The following is a 20,204-nucleotide window of genomic DNA, read 5'->3' as shown; positions in this document are numbered from 1 at the left end:
GAGTGGTCTAGTCAAAGTCTGTTTGAGATCATTTAAATGTGATTGAGATGCTTTTACAGGACCGTAAAAAGGCCGGCTGTGATCAAAAAGCCTTCAGTGTGGCTGAATTAAAACAATTCTGCAAAGAAGAGCGGACCAAAATTCCTGTACAGCAATATGAAAGATTAATTGCCACCTACTGCAAATGCTTGGCTGCAGTTCTTGCTGCCAAGAGTGGCACAACCAGTTATTAGGTTTAGGGGGCAATTAATGTTTGACATAAGGTCGAGTAGGTTTGTTTGGCTTGTTTCCCCTAATAACGAAAATCTTAATTTAAAAACTACATTTTGCATTTACTCAGGTTAATTTGTGTATTAATGAAATATGACACGTATGCAAAACAACTAAGAAATCAGGGAGGGAGCAAATATTTTCTTCAGGGCACTGCACATCTAAAAACGTTTAGTGCTGCAGTGCAGTGAAAAGTACAATTCTGGACAGCTCCCTGGTGTTAAATTGGACACTGCATTTATTCAGAGGAAATGTGCCATCTATGAACATTTGTTAAAGAAATAGGTAAGGCTTAGGTGAATGCAGCCCTGGCTGAAGTTCAGGACATTTAATGGAGAAAGAGACAAAAGAGGAACTTGTAGCTAATTGGCAGCACAGAATTATTCTCCACCTGCCACCTCTCTTTGTAGGCACTGAAAGAATGACAGTCATTAGTAGGATCCTTTTAAATATTATATCCTGATCCAGCATTATTCTATTCAATAACATATGGCTGAGCAGAAGACCAAGCAGAGAAGGATATGACAGAGTGGAATGAGTCAAAGGGAAGCGCAGATGCTGAGAGCTGTTTGTTCCTCACTGGCCTCTTACCGGAGGTCAATGTTTTTCAGGTGGCTCATTCTGACCAGAGTGCACAAATCCAGACTCTCCACTCTGTTCCCAGCCATAGCCAGCTTGTCAACTACACTCAATCTCTCCAGCACAGCAGGGACGTGAGAGAAGCTGTTAAAGGAAAGCCCCAGGCTGTTGAGCTGAAACAGGCCACCCATCTCATCAGGCAGGGAGCTGAGGTGGTTTCCATCCAAAGACAGCGTCTGCAGGCTAAGAGAAAGAAAGGGACAAAACAGTCCTTTGCTTTCTTTTACTTTAGAGAGCGGACAAAATATCTGCTCACAACAATTTGTATTTGTAGCCATTATCTATTGCACAGCGACCTAGGAAATGCTGCATGATTTAGCTTTATTTTATCAGAGTGCATAACAAAATGTTCTGTCCTTTTCAACTCCCTTATTCCCTCATTATGTGTATAGTGGATTAAAAGTACAAACCACAATGGCGACTGGCAAAAAATAATTATTGCATCCTTTTCGAAAAATATAATTTAATGCGCCTTTTATTTATTTTGCAACTCTGGCATCTAACTGACATTTCTAACATCTTTTGTCTGTGCTGCTATCAACTGATATCTCAACAAAGTGTACCTATGCAATGTACGCACTGTGTGCAATTGACGTGTGCCAAACCTTTGAAGGTTGCCTATCTGTAGAGGGATGGCGTGGAGACTGTTACAGGAGAGGTTGAGTTCAGTTAGGGTGAGGATCTCGCACACACACTCGGGGAACACACCCAGACGGTTATGAGATAAGTTCAGGCTCTTCAGCTGAGAAAACCTGACAAAAGAAAAAACTGAATGTGAAGTCTACGGGCTCACTTTGTTTACGATTTACATTATCTGCATTTGCACAAAAAAAAAAAAAAGTATATCAGGAATGAACACCATCAAGGCCATCAAACTGTGTTTGAATTCACCACTGTCATGTATCACAGACATACTGCTCTCAAAAAAGTTTCAACTGGTCGATATAAAAAAGAACACAGATGGGCTTTATGTCTGGAACAAAACAGCGATCAAATCATGCAAGTTAAAGTACGAGAGGTAAATGTTTATTTGTGGTTCTGCTTTTGTCATCGTTGTTGCCTTCAGTGGATGACTGGTTCAGCACACTGTGGTGAAAGAGCAGTAAAAATAGTTTAAATCCATGCTGTCCACCCTCCAGCAGAGGCTGAACAGCACTTCTCAATAGTCTGGTGAACATTGTTGGACGTGTGCTGCACGGTAGGAGTTCTGTAATATTTTGTAATGCTGCTTCAGGCTTCACCATGTTATGCCTGTTTCAGGCAACAAAGAACAGTATTCATAACTGATAGGAGCGATTTAAATACACACACACACACATATATGTATTTAAATCGCTCCTATCACTTCCCTGATATTAACAGTTGATATCTCAGTTTAGAGTGGCCAGGCCTGCTTTGCATACAACACATAAATGTGATTTTCATTTCTCTCTTCATGTGCATTTGTTGATTAAAACATATAATCACACCCTGTGGTCACAACTAGAAATTCTATCTTGATTACTAATTTTCACCTCCCATTTTGCACCCCAGATGCTGGGAGTGTTGTCATGAGTCACAACACTATTCACATGTAATATTCTTCTCCTTCTTCTTTCGGCTGCCGCCTTTAAGGCTTGCTACAGCAGATCGTCTAGCGCTATCTCACCTTATCCCTAGCGTCCTCTCCTATCACACCAACCCTCTGAATGTCCTTCTTCACTACATTCATGAACTTCCTCTGTGCTCTTCTGCTTTTCCTCCTGCCTGGCAGCTCCATCTTCAGTTTCCTTTGTCCAGTGTATCCACTATCCATCCTCTGCACATGTCCAAACAATCTCAGGATTGACTCTTTAACTCTATCTTCAAACTTTTCAACCTAAGCTTTCCCTCTGATTAATTCGTTTCCAATCTCTGCCATCTTCAACTCCACCTCCATCTGTGCAACAGCTTCTAAACTGTATATCACAGCAGGTGTCACTACGGCGTTGTACATCATCCTTTTCACTCTTGCTACTATCCTTCTGTCACTAATCACATCTGACGCTCGTCTCCACCCACTCCACCCTGCCTGCAGTTACTTCTTTTCCTCTCTTCTGTACTGTCCATAGCTTTGGATCTTTGACCCCATCTCTCTCACACATGTATTCTGTCTTGTGTCTATTGACTTTCATTCCTCTTCTCTTCAGAGCTTAACTCCACCTCTCCGGGCTCTCTTCCACCTGCTCTCTGCAGTTACGTCTGCGAACATCATAGTCCGCAGAGACTCCTGCCTGACCTCATCTGTCAGCCTGTCCACCACAATTGCTCACCAACTTTATTCTAAAGACAACATCAAGAAGAGCAGTGAAATAGAAACCAGTCTTCTTAGTAAGCTGCAGAAAAGAATCTTTTTATAACAGCATGCATTCAGTACACTAACACCCATTCAACCAGGCATTCAACAGAAACTAAAGCGGGTTGAGTCACAATTTATAGCAATGTGCTAATGACCTCAGCTTGTTTAAACAGGCTCAGCTCCAAGGAGCAAGGACATACACCTAAATTCATGCCCTATGTAATGAAAGCCACACATACGGAGCCACAGATATGACATAAATGAGTGGGGATCATTAAATGTGTGATAACAAAGAGATGTGCAACATATGTTCACAGTAACACTGAAACAGCAGACTAACTGGAAAATAACTAGAGTGAAAAACATAGTAATCAATGAATTATTATTAAAATTTTAAAGAGACTATCTAATAAAGCACATAATTAGTGAACAAACAACAAAATATTTTGTGATATTATTAAATAACTAATTTCCATCCTAAAAAGTAACGAAGGGACGGCGACTGTCAAGTTTAAAAGGTTTTACTGATAAAAGCTTTCCAAAGCCCCGGCCATCAAAATAACAAGCACTGGGGATTCAATGCAGTGGCCAAGGCATAGTTCAGCGAGACAGATACTTAGCACCATACGGATATGATAGCGTGCTCTCCAGCCACAGGACGATGTAATACCATCTCTTTCTTGCAAAGATGTTTCATTTGATTTCATGTGGTTACCTGGGGAGGTTGAGCAGGCCTCCAGGTCCCTGCAGGCTCATGAAGTTGTGTCGCAAGTTGAGATGGGTAATGTCCTGACTGTAAAACAGATATTCAGGCACTGCTTCCAGACTGTAGCAGGACAAGTCCACTAGGCTTACCGTCTGAGACACCACCTAAACACGCATGCAGACACAAGCAGACTGAGTTAACACCGAGTTACAATTCATGTACCTAAAGCATCACTCTTACATGCAAACTTGGCTATGTCGAATATTTTTACATTAAAATAAGCATGACATGGTGCAACCACAGCTACAACTGTCAGGCAACATTTCTAAAAATGAGAGCTACGAGCTCACATCTGATGATTCATTTTAGAACAACATATTAGCTACGTGTTTGTCGTCTATTTAAAAGTCAAGGGTCAAGTAGTGAGTTGTGCTCAGCTTTATGATATATGACAAAAACTGAGTTCCACTGACTTCCGTATCGGCACTACCGAGCTGCCTCATCAAGAATTAACTCAGATAGTTTCCCACATTCCAGTACAAGAAGTTTCTAGGAAAGCAACAGTTAAAACAGTAACAGAATAACCAGTTAAAGTTTGATCTTATTAACCAAAAGCATGATGATTTGCAGTATGTTAGGTACAGCTTATGCATTGGATGTCAAAATGTCTTTATATCACGGGGCAAACACAGCCCACAGACCAGTGAAACTCCCCGTTCTGTCACTGTACAGATGTTTAACTGCAAATTTAATCCTAGGGTTATCTTAGTATTAAAAAAGTCACGTAATTACAACAGCATGTCGTTTTTCTACACAATAGGAAGACACTGCGCTAGTAAATGAAGAAAGTAATCTGTCAGCATGACTGTTTGGGCTTTAACTATAAGAAATAATTGTGAATAATTACAGAAAAGTTCTGGGAGCTCGATGCCGAGACTGTCCTGTAGGTTCTATAAAACTTAGCAAAAAATGTTAGTTTCTGTTTTTTTCTTTCTAACTTTGGACACACTGTAATAAAAACAAACAAATTTTAAAAAGAGAAAAAAACAACAACTTTTCTGTCATTTAAATCTTTTCCATTACTTATCTCTTACTTAGTTGGTGTAATATAAATGTCCATGGGGGAGGTCTGGGAGACATTTTCCAAAGCAATTCAGATACTGGTGCCAAGGCCTTACAATTGACACCTCTGGCTTATGCTGTCTATATAACAGCCCTGTCTTTAAGCTTACCATCATCATGGTTGTCTTTCTTTTCTTTTCTTTTTTTCAGGAAACTGATCGTCATGCGTGTGTGTGTGAGGTTTGAGTTTGTTCTTGATTCTTTACCCGTTCCTTTAAATTTATGAATTGTTTATATTCAAGTTTTGTAATAGTTAGCCCTGAAATTTGCATTCTCTAGTGCATCCGAGTTTGTTATTTCTATTTCTTCATTATGTGAGCGCCCCTTTCATGCCCTGTCTGTCCCAGTCATGTCTCTGTGTTTTGTTATCCTTTCTGTCTCCCCGGTCACATTCCCGTGTCTGTCTGATCTCACTGCGTTTTGTCTGCATTCCCTGTCTTGTCTAATTAATACTTGTCCTGTCCCCGTGTTTATCCCTTACTGTTAATGTCTGATTATGTGTCCTAGTCTGAGTCTTAGTGTGTGTTTCTTCCTGTTTTATTTTGATAGTCACCAGTCCTGCGTGAGAGACGGTTCAGGTTTGCCTTCCCTGTCTCGTTAGTTATGATTCAGTTCAGCTATGTTCCCATGTGCGTCCACTTCTCTGAATCACCCTCCTCTGTACACATTGTTTGCTTCTCCCTCATTGTAGGTGAAATCTTCTGCCTGTCAGTTCTCATTATGTCCTGTTATTGTTTAGTTTTGTATTTGCCTTTTTTGCAACGAAGCTCTGATTTTGAGTTTAGTTCCATTTGCTGACTCCTACATTCTACCTGCTTACATGACAGTGATTTTATAGAGTTGCTGACGCCTTGTGATCCTGTCCAGTTTGCAGTGCTGTTGTGAAACTTTTTCCACATAAATTTTAAGCACCAGGGAGGGTGTGATTGCATCTAGAGTTGGGATTTTACTGCTGTTTGTCACTGGATTTTTTTTTCCCCTCACAGACCTGGGAGACTATAGTTTACATGCTGGCCATCAGTCCAGGCTATGTAGCAGTGCTAAGTCAGTCTACTCTGACAATCATCTCCCCCATTAGCTCCAGAGCTGCACACTGTGCAGCTACGCAGAAAATGGGATGGCTGCTCAGTCAAGCATGGCATCATGTCACTGGCTGATAAAGACGAAACTGCTCTTCTCCCACAAAACAACTCACAGGACAGATGCCCTCTGTTCCTTCAAAAAAAAAATAAATCAGTGATGCGACACTCTGAGATCGAATTGGAAGGTCGGGACAGATTTTGCTGTTTTGAATTATTTGCTTTGTAATTCAACACTGAAACGATGAAACACAGCAAAGATATGTCAGTTTAGGTATGATGGGTAGTTCAGTCCTTAATCAACGTGACACAAAGTTTCCTGCAAAGCTGAGAAACTGGAGCACTTGGGCCACTAGCACAGCCGATCACAGCTTGAGTTACAACATCACAGTTTAATATTTCATTGAGATTCTGTAAAATGTGTTAATGGCATCTATAAAAGTAAAAGCCATTTCTTGAGAAATATCTAGTCCAGTCAGGCTGGACTTGATTAAAATCTCCACAGACTTGGACATTACTTTTGAGTGACTAAAACTGCATTTTAGCTGCTATGTTATCAGTTTTGATATTTTATTTGATATATATACATACATACATAAAGCCTGGAGGGCTATTGCTTAAGACGATTTGTAAAAAATTAGAAGAAAGTCTGTCTCTTTGGAACCAAAATATAAAGAAATGTTCTTCAAATAGCTAAACGCTCAACAATCGAAGTGCCTAAGATGATGTGAGTTTCTTTTGCAGCAATTAACATCTGACAAACACTGAATTTTCATTGTTAATGTGATTGTTGTAAAATGCAAATGCTTTTTTTTTACAGTCTGACTTCCAAGATATCCAGAAGTGCTAATTAAGAAAGCAAAAATGCACTCCCTGACCGTTAGCCTCGTACACAGGCTTCTGATTTAAGCGATGTAGCATAAACGTCGGCCCAAATCCACCAAAAACCTTCATCGGCCATCAACTGCAGTCTCCATAGAAACCTCTAGTCTAATACTCAGCTAAAATACAGTTCGCTAACAGGCTCGTCTAACCCAGTAATCCATACCACCGTGAAAGAAAGAGATCTTAGCATGAATCTGCAGCTAATTGGATTTTCTTTATTTCTGTTGGCTTTCTCCTTCCATGGCTAATTGTATGTTGGCTCAGCCTCTGTGGAGGCTCTCACAGAGATGTTCAGCTCCAAGAAGGAGCCGCAGCACAACAGACATTAATTAGGATATTAGAGACAAAGCAATCTGCGCAGTGCAGAGACAATGATTTTCTTTTTGAAGAGCTCTTAGAAGTCTCTGAAAGGCCCATAGATTTATTGTATATCACACAAATACAAAAATACATTCATTTCACATCATCTGACTCACAGACATTCTGATTTAAGTTTAAAAAAAAACACAGGAGATAATTAATCTGTATTTCAAGAGTGGGACCACCTCCACACACGCCCCTTCTGGTTCTATATATCTACATATGACCCCCCCCTTTCCCCATTTGTTCTCATTTTCCCACCCTCCCTCTCCTCTGCAAGGCCCGCCAGTCCCATCTGAGGTCTTCCCCAAACCTACTAGAAATGCCGTCAAACCTAAAGTGAGGATGTGGTCCCAGCTAGTGAATGTTTAATGTACAGATAGTGAGACGCGCTCGCCTTTGACTTACCTTTGACGCCTGCCGGTGCCATCGCTGATAGTCTGCAAGTGTGTCAAAGTTGACAAAGTATGTCTGGGCCTGAGACCCGGCTGAGCTGAACATCAGACAGTGCTGCCTCCGCTTCACCTCCTCCACCTCGACACAAAGACAACACAGAGATGAGATCAGGAACACTGAACAGACATATTTAATTTGTGGTGATTTTGTGTTTGTTTCTTTTAGTGTGTTTTTGTCTGCTACATTCAGTGATTCTGATTTTGACATTTCCAAAAAAAACCTTAGATAACATGTTTAAATCTGGTCAACTTGGATAAAACATTAGCTGGAGGCCACAAAGACTGCAGCGATAGCGCAAAAGCATTTAACTCTGTATTTCTGTGACACTAGTGGACTCATTCAGCACAACTGGAAAAAGAAAATAAAAAGAAAACCTGGGATACACATTAGCCACAATGCAACTCCAAGAGCAACACTGATTCTGCTATGCTAGTAGAGAATTCATTCAAGATCTAAAACTTGCCAATGTGGAAGTCCTTTAAATCCTGCATTCCTTCTAATGGCCAACAGGGGGAGATACTAAGATTTCCAAATTATGCCTGGTTGTGTAGAGGCTTATAGGAAAATGACCCTTTTTCGCTCACTTGATGCCAACCTCAGGAAAAACTTTTTTTTTCTGGTGAGTTTAGGGTCTTAGCGTCCGTAACAAAGACATTATTAAAAGTTCAGAAGGAATACACAGTAGCAGGTGTGTGACTGAAAAGTGTGCAGTGTCCTTCGGTTTTTCGAGCCGAGCCACCACTCGCTCTACATTTGCAGTTTCAAACCACCAATCTGCCAACCGATGATTTCCATCTTTTATATACAGTCTATGGTTTCACGTGGAGATACAGAGTGTGCCACTGAAGTTTTATCAGCTCAAACACAAACACACCGATTTTTTATGTATTTTGCGCTTTAGTGTGCAGCTTTGCTAATCTTTGAGTAAGAGGATCTTGCATTCTCTGTTGGCTGAGAACTTTTCATGACACGGTTCTGCAGGCATGTCATCTTTTTAACTTTATCCAGACGACCAACCCAGCTGTGTTGTTGAAGAGTGTTATGGCACAGCTTGGAGCATGTCCTCCGCCCTGGAGAAAGTGAAAGCTTACCACCCTTTCAGGCTGTCAAAGCTCTAAACCCTGAACTCTCACCTTTCCCCCCACCAGGGGCAGGATGTGCATCTTCCCGGTGAGGCTGTCTTTCACAGAGGCCACGATCAAACAGGTGCCACAGAGAATGACCTGCCGCTCGGCCCACTTGTGCAGCTGAGTCTTGCCCTTCCTGACGCTGAACACGCCTTTCAGCAAGGTCCGCTCCTGCTGGTCCGCATTCACTGGACGCTCTGGGAGAGAAAGCCCACGCACAGATGTTAGTGCAAATCTGCAGCAATCGATCTAATGCAAATAAACCCAAAGCCACTGCTGAGATAAGCAAATTGAGCTAATTAATTGCAAATGTTTTGCAGTTACGCATTAGACAAAGGTTCCAGAAAATGAAGTCACATAAGTACTCGAAGGTCATTATGATATCACCTGTCCGTTAGTCAGCTCCACAGTATAGCTATTCCAAGAAATGGTCTTACATCAGTGCTTAGGACTGTGCTTACTGAAAAATAATTCATTTGTTCTTCCACTAATCAGAAGAGAGTTTAAACTTTAAACTCCATTATTAAGCATCTATTAAATTAAAGCCATATTAGAGCTCTTCTGTTCAGCTCAGTTGGAAAGGTTTCTCTCTACTCCCTGCTGCCAACCCAACATATAAGAGGCATCAGTCATATTGATGAATGAGTCAGGGTTTTGTCACATTTAACTCCACTCTGCTCAGTTTAATTATGCCAAGTTGCACTACAGGTAGTCTTAGCTGGCCATTGCTGAAGGATACATCAGACAGCAGTGCTGCCGTCTCTGCCAAGTACACTCAGGTTAATAGCAGGTCAAACAAGCACAGAGGAGACACTGCCTCAGCCTCCTGTCCTCTGTTGTTAAATTTTCCTCGAACCAACTTATGCTGCCTCCCACTCGGAGGCTCTTGTTGGCAATCTGCTTTCGCTCTCTCTCGCTCTCGCTTCACGTCTAACTTGTTTTCATTCTCCACCTCCCCTTCCGCTTCACAAGGGCATCTAAACGAAATGAGAGCCCCCTCATGTTTTTCTTCGCCAAGGAAAACTGATAATGAACAAGCCAAGTGCTTCTGACAACAAATTGGCTCGCTGGCAGATCAATAGCAGCTCCTGATCCTTGGGTGTCCCTCACTCAGAGAGAAAATTAGAGACACAAAAACCTCACGGGGTCGATGACGGGTACAATGGAGGTATCTAAAAGGGGGGAAAACAGCTGGACTGTAGATAAGTGCTTTTTCTTGCCGCCTGTGGCAGGAAACTGTCGAGTCACGCTCTGCTTTAGTTACTCTGTGTTCCCAGAGCTTCAGATTAAAACTCGCAATTAAGAAAAACATCATCCCTCTGCAGTGCACAAATCAGCTCGATACAAACTGACACAGACCGACAGGATGCCCTCACAGCCTTCGCAGCACATCACCAGAAACAACCACGCTCTATATCCGGCTTTGTTAAGGCCCATTTGTGGTAATTTCATGGCAAACCTTTATAAGAGCACCGCATGCAGGATGGTAACACATACGCCCGTCTCTAGTAAAAGACAGAATTCCAAAACAGCCCTAAAACCAGGAAAATGTGGTTTCATCCCTGATAATATTGTCACCCCCTCACCATTTTCTTGTGTATCATCACATTTTTTTCCCAAATCAAATTTTTCTCAGTAACACTAATCATCTGAGAAAGAATTATAATTATCTGTGGATCTGTGTGAGAATCATCGTGCTTGCTCGCTGCAAGAGCACATTGGGCTTACAAAGGAAAATCAAAGTGCCTTGATTAAATTAGTTAACTGTGGGAGTTATCAATGAGAAAAGCGCCCAAATTATGAATACAAATGTGTGCATTCATGGTGCGAACGTGCAGGTGTCCAGGCATACAAAGTCACGGCACTGTCCAAACGCAATATAAAACATCTCCTAGCCATAAAGAGCCAACTTCTAAAATAAAAGAAACACACATGCTATCCCCAAAGGTCTGCGGGGCGATCAGTTGCTAAGGAAACAGGTTGTTCAAAATCAAAGTGTGAGTATGTAAGCCCTTATGATGTCTCCCTCCAAATCAATCCCATCCCTCTCACGACAAAAATGCTGACCGTTTCCCCGTGGCTCCAGAGGGGGTGGATGACACGGTCGTAACATGTTGCGCAACACTGTTTTCTCAAGGAGCAGGGCTGCAGACAGCTGCCTTCAAACTAATCATCAACCGGTGTCAAACGTCCTCCGGGTGGGAGGCTGCCAAACCTCAGGGACAAGTGACAGACCAGAGAGTGGAATGTGTGATTTCTCAGAAGTGTGGCTGAGACCTTCGCACAGCAAATTTAGTGATATCTCACTTCAGATCCAATATAGAAATGTTGCCAATACGCACAACATTAACACTAACTCTAAATTCTTTAAGGAATACGTTTATATCACAGTATGCCAAGCCCGATGAGTAAAGAGTCAAATTAATTTTCCACTGAAAAATAAAAATGGATAGATAAACAAAGGAATGAGGTGACAAACAGAAAGGAACAAAAGGGGAAGTGAGAGACACGAATGTATAATATAGAAGTGATTTGATTATTAAAAGAGTATATATGGAAACAAGGGAGGAAGTCTAGAAAGATCCAGAGAGCTATTTGGGGAAAACTGAAGCCAGTATGCACTTACAAGCCACTTAATTAGGTACACCTTTTCAACTGCTCATTAAAAATCTCTAAACAGCAATGCAGTGGATTTACACCTGCAGACATGATCAACACGACCTGTGAAGTCCAAACTTAGCATCAGAATGGGGAAGAAAGGTAATTTAAGTAACTTTGAACATGGCATGGTTGTTGGTGCCAGACGCGCTGCTCTGAGTATTTCAGAAACTGCTAATCTACTTGGATTTTCCCACACAACCATCTCTTTTACAGAGAATGGTCTGAACAACAGAAAATATCCAGGAAGCAGCAGTTCTCAGTTCACACAGGCTCAACAAAACTGGACAGCAGACGATTGGAAACACACAGAGTGCAGATCCTTAAAAGAGAATAAAACTGGAATATCTACATACTTATGAGCTGGTATTATTATTGGTTCTAGGAAACTGATGAACATTTATACTGTTCTCTAATGTTTTGTAGGCCTAATGATTAAAGAACAAAGTAGCCTGTAGATGATTCATCACTGAAGAAAGGACAAGGGTCCAAACCAGGCAAAAGTGTTCTTTCCAAGGAGAAAAACTCTACCAGGAGTTTTAGTGTGTAGGTTCCTCATCTTGGTTCTTTCTATTGTTTTAAAATCAGTTTTTGTCCACATGTTGGATCATTTCAAGGCAACCGCCGAATACAATACTCCCTGTATCCCAGAGCTTTTTTGTCTTGCTCAAGATCGCATAGATTGCATTAGCATGCAGTAGGGGGTCAGTGGAGGCGGAAACACGGTCTGATTTGACTCAGAACAGCAAGCTCTTTTTGGCAGAAAATTCTAATTCAGCCCACCACACAGATACCTCCTCTAGGTGGTCTGTGTTTATCTCAATTTAAAATAACTGTTCGTTAAACTTTGAGCAAGAGTTTAACTCCTGACATCAAATAGAGCAACTGTGCAGAAAACCAGTGGAAGACACGCAGCTGAATGCCGCCTTTGAATACAGATGACTTTAAAACAGAAGATTAAACTGGTGTTTCTCCCTCAGTAAGCCGTCTCTCTTAAAAACTCGCCATGAGTCTAGGATGACGGACGTCTGCAGGTTTAAAATGGGAAAGAGAAAATCTTGGGAGGACCAGAACTTAATCTCAGAAACAGCATGTTTATGAGGAGCTGGCAAGAGCTTTGTCGCTCGGGGCAAGTCTGTGCAAACTTGGATCTGAACAGAATTACATTTTTTCTTAAGCCTCAGTCCGACTGTTTCTCTTATTTTTGTCAGGGCAAACAATTTATTCCCTTCTTTCACACCGCAAAATGTCTCAAACCTTCACACACCAGTTCAGGATGTCCACAAACTTAATTTGGGTTTAAATTCCATCAGAAAGTCAGCATTAGTCAAACCAACAACTTATAAGGTGAGCTGACTCTGATTAATTTCCCTGTGAAGCAGATTTATTTCCCTCAGGTCTGATCCTGACAGCGGGCCTTACGTGAACTGTGGACAGCAGCTACAAGCCGCCTTTCTCAAAGACGTAAAAGATCACGCAGACAGAGGTGGAACACAGCCCGGGGCATGAACGCCAGAGCTTACAGCCAGCTTCATCTGCGCTGCAGCTGCACAGGCTGACACAAAGATCCGCTGGCCCTCAGGTCTCTGCGGTTGTTTTCACTAGAAGTGTTTTTTATTAAGTCAGTATTTAGAAAAGTTTACTCCCCTGTCCATGTTTGTTTTAATTTCATCCATGCAACACAGCTGAAGGGTGTGCGTGTATGTGTGTGTGTGTGTGTACAGTGGGTGTGGAGAAAGAAGGTCCCAGATGAGTTTCCTGAACATATAAGAGGAGAGTAAAGTTTAATAAATTACCTGCTGCATTGCACTTTGAACCTCTTTGGTGGCTTGAGAAAAAAGAAAATCAGGCTGTAAAGCCCTGTGGTTAGAAATGAAACTCACGTGGCAGTGCGTAGGTAGAAACGCACATGTATTCGCACCACTGTCTTATTATAGAAAGTCGGCATTCTCGTAACCATGATCCACCGTTTGTATGCCTGTGAGACAGTCTGAGATGAATACTTCTCACACTGTCCCACAGATTCTTTTGAATGATCTGAACAAGCCTGAAGACATAACTAATATCAAAAAAAGAGCAAGCTCATAGAAACAATTTTACAAGGGCAGTTCAGCGAAACTTAACAGAGCATCTTTTCTTTTATCAGTTTTCAGGAATCATTAAGAAGGTCATATGTGGATTATTCGAGGCTTCTGTGGAAAGATGTGCTGCTGAGGTCTTTACTGTGCCATTTTAATACCGTGAACATTATAAACAAAAGCCCACCTCCCCTGGTTTGTGATGATGATCCTGGGCTCATAAAACCAAAGCGATCTGCATGGTGAGACAATCTTTAATAAACGTGGTTTTGGGGGAGTTTCCATTACAAACGCTCTCAGATTCAGAGCCAGTAAGGTCCAGTAATGCAGACTGTGCAGAGCGTACAGCTGGCACGCTCAGTGTACCACATTAGGTGGTCTTGTAGCAGCTGTAGTCTTTACTGATGGATCACAGTTTCACTCATCTGCTTAGTCAGATCGTTACCACAACAACGGTTGTTAGGCAAACAGACACCTGGAGGAAGACACACAAGGCCATCGACGCTGTAACTTTTTTTTTTTGTTGTTGTTTGGTTTGTTTGAGGTTTTTTTTACTTTTTGTCTTAACTTGAGTTTTGTGCATACTGCCTTAAAAATGTGAGTAAGTTGCTCTCGGCTTGATTTGATAAGTTAAAGTCCTCATGAGTTGAGACATTGCAAAGCTAGTTACAGTAAGGATGCAAGGAGAAATGAGAAATATAAATGCGGTCAACCATTCAAAGCAACAGACAGTGCACGTTGGGGGAGTCATGGCAGGGTGGTGTGGGTGGAGATAAGCATCAGGGGTGATTTTTGACAGAAGGATAGCAGCAAGGTTGAAAGAGATGTTTTACAAGGCCGTAGTGAGTGTTAAGATTTTTAATTTGGAGTGAGCAAAATGGACAAGATTAGAAATGAGTAGGTCAGAGGAACAGATCAGGTCGAGCAGCTTGGAGACAAAGTCAGAGAGGCAAAGTCTGAGATTGATTGGACATGTGCAAATAAGGGATAGTGGATATACTGGATGAAGGATGCTGAAAATGGAGCTGCCATGCAGAAGGAAAAAGAAGAAGAGCACATAGATTCATGGGTGTGGTTAGGAAGGACATGCAGACGGCTGGTGTCACAGAGGAGGATGCTTGGCATTGGGTGAGATGGAGGCAGGTGATCTGCTGTAGTGAGCCCTTAACGGAGCAGCCAAAAGAAGAAGAAAAAGAAAAAAAGAAGAAATTATTAAGTTAAGTTACATTAAGCCATTGAATTGAACCTGCACACTGTTCCAGACTTGATTTACTTTTCTCAGTTTAAACCTGCAGAGTCAGTACAGAGACGACCAGTGACGCTGCTCCCAGTGACAGTTACATAAACTGCTGTATAAGCCAAGTCTATGGGGATGGGGGCTGAATTCAATGCATTTCAATCCTAAACCCCGTAACAGACAGAACCGCTTTCACAATGGACAAAAATAATTTTTACTCTCGTCGCACTAGAGGATAAACAAGATGGCACCCTCTGTGCAAGTAGCTAAAAATCATAGCTGCATTAAACTTTTAAGCATTTGCTGGATGACAAGTAGTTGCAAACACCAGGTATTCAAAAGGGGTTGCCCAATGCTTGAGGGCGTAGCACACTCAACCTTTGCACAACCCCTTTCGATTGCAAGACAGCTGAGAGAGGCAACCAATCTCCAGACAGACATGGTCTGACTCAGACTGACTGCCTTGACTGGCAAAGGCTGGCAAATAATTGCTGTGTACTTCATAAATGCAGACCTACTCGCAACACATTGCAACAGTCTGAGCCAATCAATGAGTACAACTCAGACACGTCATCATTCCTGTCTGATTGCCTTGTCGCTTGTCTTTATTGCCATCTTGACACAGCAAAGTCACAGCAACTGTGACTGGTCTCGCCTTCGAAGTAACCGTTTGCTCCAACCAATGTTTTCCCTAGTGTGACTGTAACATAATGTGAACATAATAAAAGGTATACGGCAACTTTCCATCATGTCTTTCTTACAAAAAAAGGCAGAATCCCTGAAGAGTTTGAACTTTCTAGCAATGCATCATGGGAAGTATGCAAGTTTTGCCTTTTAGAACAAAACTCTAATGAATTGAGTGAAATTTCATGTGTTCACTCACTTAACTGCAGTGGAGTTTCCTGAAGTTAAAAGAATTTAAAGTAAAAAAGAAAAACATTTTATTTACACTTTTCTAGATCACAAAGCGCTTCACAATAAAAATGCTACAGCACTAAAACAAAAAGTTACTTAAAAGTTTAACATTTTAAAAAGCTGACTTTTTAGCTAGTTGAAAAATTGGTGAAAAAAGTGGTTAATTTTAAATTACGTAAATTAGAAAAGATAAGTTGGTCTGATTAAATCTCTGCACCTGTGCTGTGAGTTAAAATAAAAAGACAGGGTTCTCTGTTACCAGCCAAAGAATTAAATGCAACGGTAAAGCTTGCTACTTAAGTTATTTTAATTCTTCATAAAAAACCTGTACGTGAACACAAGAGGTGACTTGCCCATTTTATAGATATCTGTCATTTGCTGACATCATTTGTGTCCCCACAACAAACTCAAAGCTTTATTACCAGCTGTCACTTTAGCAGTTTAGCAGGTATTTCACGGCCAAATCAAGTTGTCCTCTTGGCCTGTACTGGGCATTAAACGAGCCTGAAAACCAGTCATGTCTTGTCCCTGGTTCTCTTTTCCCATGAGTCGACAAAAGGAGGCAGGAAGTCTCCAAGGGGCCTGGCTAGACTCTACCCAGTGTGGCCTGATTGCTGATAGTAGCCAAGATCTGACCAGTTCTCATGTTGACAAGAAGAAAACAACAGTGGGCCACTGGACACATGAGGACTACCAATAAGACTCAGGCCAGAGTGATCTTAAGATCCGTCAGCTAAAAAAAACCCCAACATCATTTAAAAAGAAGCTAGCAAAAGAAAAAAAATGTACAGCTTAAATATCCTGATCTGAGGGCTGATTATCAAACTGAAACTATATACAATAAAAGGTCTAGGACTCAAAATATCGTTTTTTTTCCACGGGGCATCGAAACCGTTAAAAGCATCACAATAATTATTAATGGTGTTCTAAACATTTTTAGGATAAAAGAAAACTGGGCGTCACCGTTCTGTTTCACATGCATCACAAACTAATTATATCTGTTGCTAAGACTTCATGGTGAGTTTGATTTGTTTAACTTTCCTCATCTGTCACTCATCAACCACAGAACTTCCATACAGAGCAGATTACGTTTGTCTGTAGAGTGTATTTCAGTCACTACAGCAGTCCTGCACTTCACTCTGAGGAGAGCTATGTGCCTGATGTGGGAGGAAGTGCATGTGAACCCTTTAGACACTGTGGTTTACCCAGTCTTGCTCTTTCTCTGGATACGTGAGCAGTTCAAAGCCCAAGCTTAAGTTCCACTGACTCAGCGGGAACATCCGCTGGTTGAAACTCATTATAGCACACCAATCACCATTTATGCTAAAAGGAAAATCCCTAACTGCAACTACTGTATGAGTATTAATAGAGCAGCCTTCAAACGGGAAGACTGAGAGAGGTTTTAGGTGAGCAGCGCTTAGATGCGTTCACAAATTCGTCACTGGTTTCTCCAGAGTCGCATCCATTCTGGTGCCGCATTAATCACAAAGACACAGGGACACTTAGTCACTCCAGACCTCAGGTCAATGAAGCATACAACACCACAGGATGAATGATGGTCAGTAATCCATCATGAGGCCATGACTGACGTGTTTATCTTAGACTGTACTGAAGACTGGAGGCAGCTTCAGAAGCAACAAACTCAGAGAGCCCTAAAACAACCTCTCTCACTTAATCCAATCGTACACACTCGCCAGAGGATGTGGCGAAACCATTTTGGAGCGTTCTAAGAATGTTTCTGTGCCCTCAGGTCTGTGTGCAGAGGAAAACTCGAAGCACATGCCAGATTCCAGTCAGCAGCAGCAGAAAGTGAAACCAAGGGCTGATTGCCGCTGCTGATGAGTACTCACCACTGTAGAAACGGATCAAACAGCTGAGGTCTGAGTTGGCGGCTTCTTGCTGCACTCGTACAGGGTCTGCATAGCCCATTGACGCCAAGTAGTCATACACCATCTGGAGCGGACGCTCAGAGGGATCCAGCCTCCTGCGGGACCGAAGGCAAGAAGATGAAGAGGTGTGACAGCGACAGCAACAATTATAAAATACACCTCACAGAATCTCAGATGAAACAGATTATAAAAGTAAAAGCTTCCCGCCAACAAATGCCACGATCCGGGTTAAACGGGGCACCAGACCAAGCTAAAAAAGCACTCCTGCCAGAGTCAGCACCACAGTTAGGATTTTGTTTCTTGTTTTAACACAAACTAAAAAAGAAGATGCATTCTTGCAAAATCACGCAGTGTCATGGGTACACCATCTGCTGCAGCAATGCTTTAGGTCTGCACAAATATTTAAAAATGAATTTCCGAGAAGAGGCACCTTTAGTATCTTTCTTATCATTAAAACATAGCCATTAGGGGTTTTTATTTCGACATTACGGTAAGTTTGTTGAAATGAATGAAAATGATATTAGATATTTCACTCTTAAACCATGAGTTTGAATTCATCTGTAAATCTCTCAGCTCTCTGTTAGTCACTGAAGCCTAACAGGATGAATACTAATAGAAGCAACCTTTCACATAAATGCCCACTGTCGAGCTGAGTGAAGGAAGCCCCGAAAGCACAATAGCAGCTGCAAATCCAGCTTTCACTTTCAATCTAAAACAAAAGCTTAGAGTTAATTTATGATCACTTAGTCTCTCACTTCTGAAAACTGTTTTATTTTTTTAAGACGGGTCAATCTGCCAGCTCATAAAGAGCTAAACACAGATCTTTTTCAGTATCTGTCAACAGGAAGACTTACAGGGGGGAAGAAATGTGATTAAATACTAACATTTAGAATAAACGAGACAGAAAAGTGCTTGAATTTCAAAAGATTCTTAACAACAGCTAGAGCACAGTACCCATGCCTGAGGACATGACTTTACCTCACTCCGCCTGGAAGATTTGCAGAATCATCTTGGTTGATTTTAGACAGCTGTGACATCAACATCTAAAAGCAGGATTTAGGCAGCTTCCAGCAGGCAGAGTGATGATGAGTGGCAGTCCCTATTGACCATTCACACTTCACACTGATATGCCTCATTTATTCACAAATCTTCCCACTTTGGCCAGTGCAGCAAGAAGCTGAATCTCTGTCAAATGGTGCCCAGCGGGTTCATCTGTCCTCGTGGAAAGTTATGCAGCCAACTATCATGGTGGGTTCTTGATTTAGTGCAGACATACCCAGTATTTCATAGATATATGAGAAGTTAACTGGGCCTCCTAAAAACACAATGGTACGGATACACGTGCGTTTTTAAAAACTAAAAAAAGCCTTGTATTGCTTCATCTTTCGATATTTTACATTATAAGTTGGTATCTTTTTTCATGTACGTTTATGTGGCTGCCTAAAAATAAAACTAAAATAACTGATCAAGCCTTCAGTTTTAACTATAAACACCAGCAACAAAAAATTAGTCGTTAGCACAAAAAGGAATAAACCGAAATGTGCAAACATATTAATTAGTTGCTATCCTTGAACTGTGTTTTGTTTGAAATAAAAATCAGTCAAATGTGTCAACTTGAATGTTAGATAGAAAGAACTTAGGTAGAAGAAAGTGCTTGTATGAATGGGTGAGACATATTGAGTGCTCGAGTAGAAGAGTGCAAGATAAGAACCAGTCCATTTACACAATAGACCGGTTGCAAGACCACCACAGACCTTACAGAGAGTGACAGAAAACCTTCTGGCTGTGTGGCAACAGTGCTAACCACTCCACCAAAGGGCTGTTTAGCTATTGCAGGGCAGTATTACCAAAAATTTCCTTCTGCCTTCTTCTGCTGCTAGATTAGGACAGTTTTTACCATTTCCCTTGATCAGGAAGCCTTTCGATTAATCAAGATTTTAACTTCAAGATAATGGCCCTGTATCACTTATCCTCAGGACTGAGTTGAGCTACTAGATCCAGCTTATTTTACATTTCTGAGTGAGCTCACTGATAAAGGAGGTCTTTGGTATGCAGCTACTAACTTACTGGAAATAAGCCAGTTAAGATGTGTGGGATCATCTCTTTGGAAATGTTCTGGAAACTCCGGTTATACCCAGAACATGTTGAAGGGATTGCATATCCCATCTGTCCTGGAAACTCTCATGGATGGAAAAGCCTCTTGCTGGGAAAAAGAACACTAGACTGCTTCGCTCACCCTGTTTGCACTGTGACACTGACAGACATAAGTGGTCCAAAAGGGGATGAACAACAGGATGAAAGTCCTCCATCAACTCTACTGCCTCAGTAAATTTATCTGTAAAGGGAGTTTGTTGAACTGAAAATGCAAGCAGGAAAGAGCCCCGAACGTGCCTTCCTGTAAGCAGCACGTAACTACATGCTCTAAAAAGAAAATCAACAGGAAAAGCCGCATAGCTCACAGCTGCG

At 41.6% G+C, this 20,204-nt stretch overlaps 1 protein-coding gene across 1 annotated transcript in view; it reads right to left on the bottom strand.

Moving 5' to 3' along the window:
* Window positions 1-20,204, bottom strand: part of phlpp2 (PH domain and leucine rich repeat protein phosphatase 2) — a 40,153-nt gene that overhangs the window by 16,332 nt on the left and 3,617 nt on the right. The window contains exons 3-8 of the mRNA XM_082536434.1: window positions 17,700-17,833; window positions 8,968-9,158; window positions 7,787-7,912; window positions 3,942-4,096; window positions 1,515-1,661; window positions 862-1,092 (exon numbers count right to left, since the gene is read on the bottom strand). Of these exons, the coding sequence (XP_082392560.1) occupies window positions 862-1,092; window positions 1,515-1,661; window positions 3,942-4,096; window positions 7,787-7,912; window positions 8,968-9,158; window positions 17,700-17,833 (984 nt within the window). The remainder of the gene's footprint in view (window positions 1-861; window positions 1,093-1,514; window positions 1,662-3,941; window positions 4,097-7,786; window positions 7,913-8,967; window positions 9,159-17,699; window positions 17,834-20,204) is intronic.

This window comes from Aulonocara stuartgranti (assembly GCF_965226115.1).
Source record: "Aulonocara stuartgranti genome assembly, chromosome: 1".
Lineage (NCBI taxonomy): Eukaryota > Metazoa > Chordata > Actinopteri > Cichliformes > Cichlidae > Aulonocara > Aulonocara stuartgranti.
This window is presented reverse-complemented; position numbering and strand designations above follow the sequence as displayed.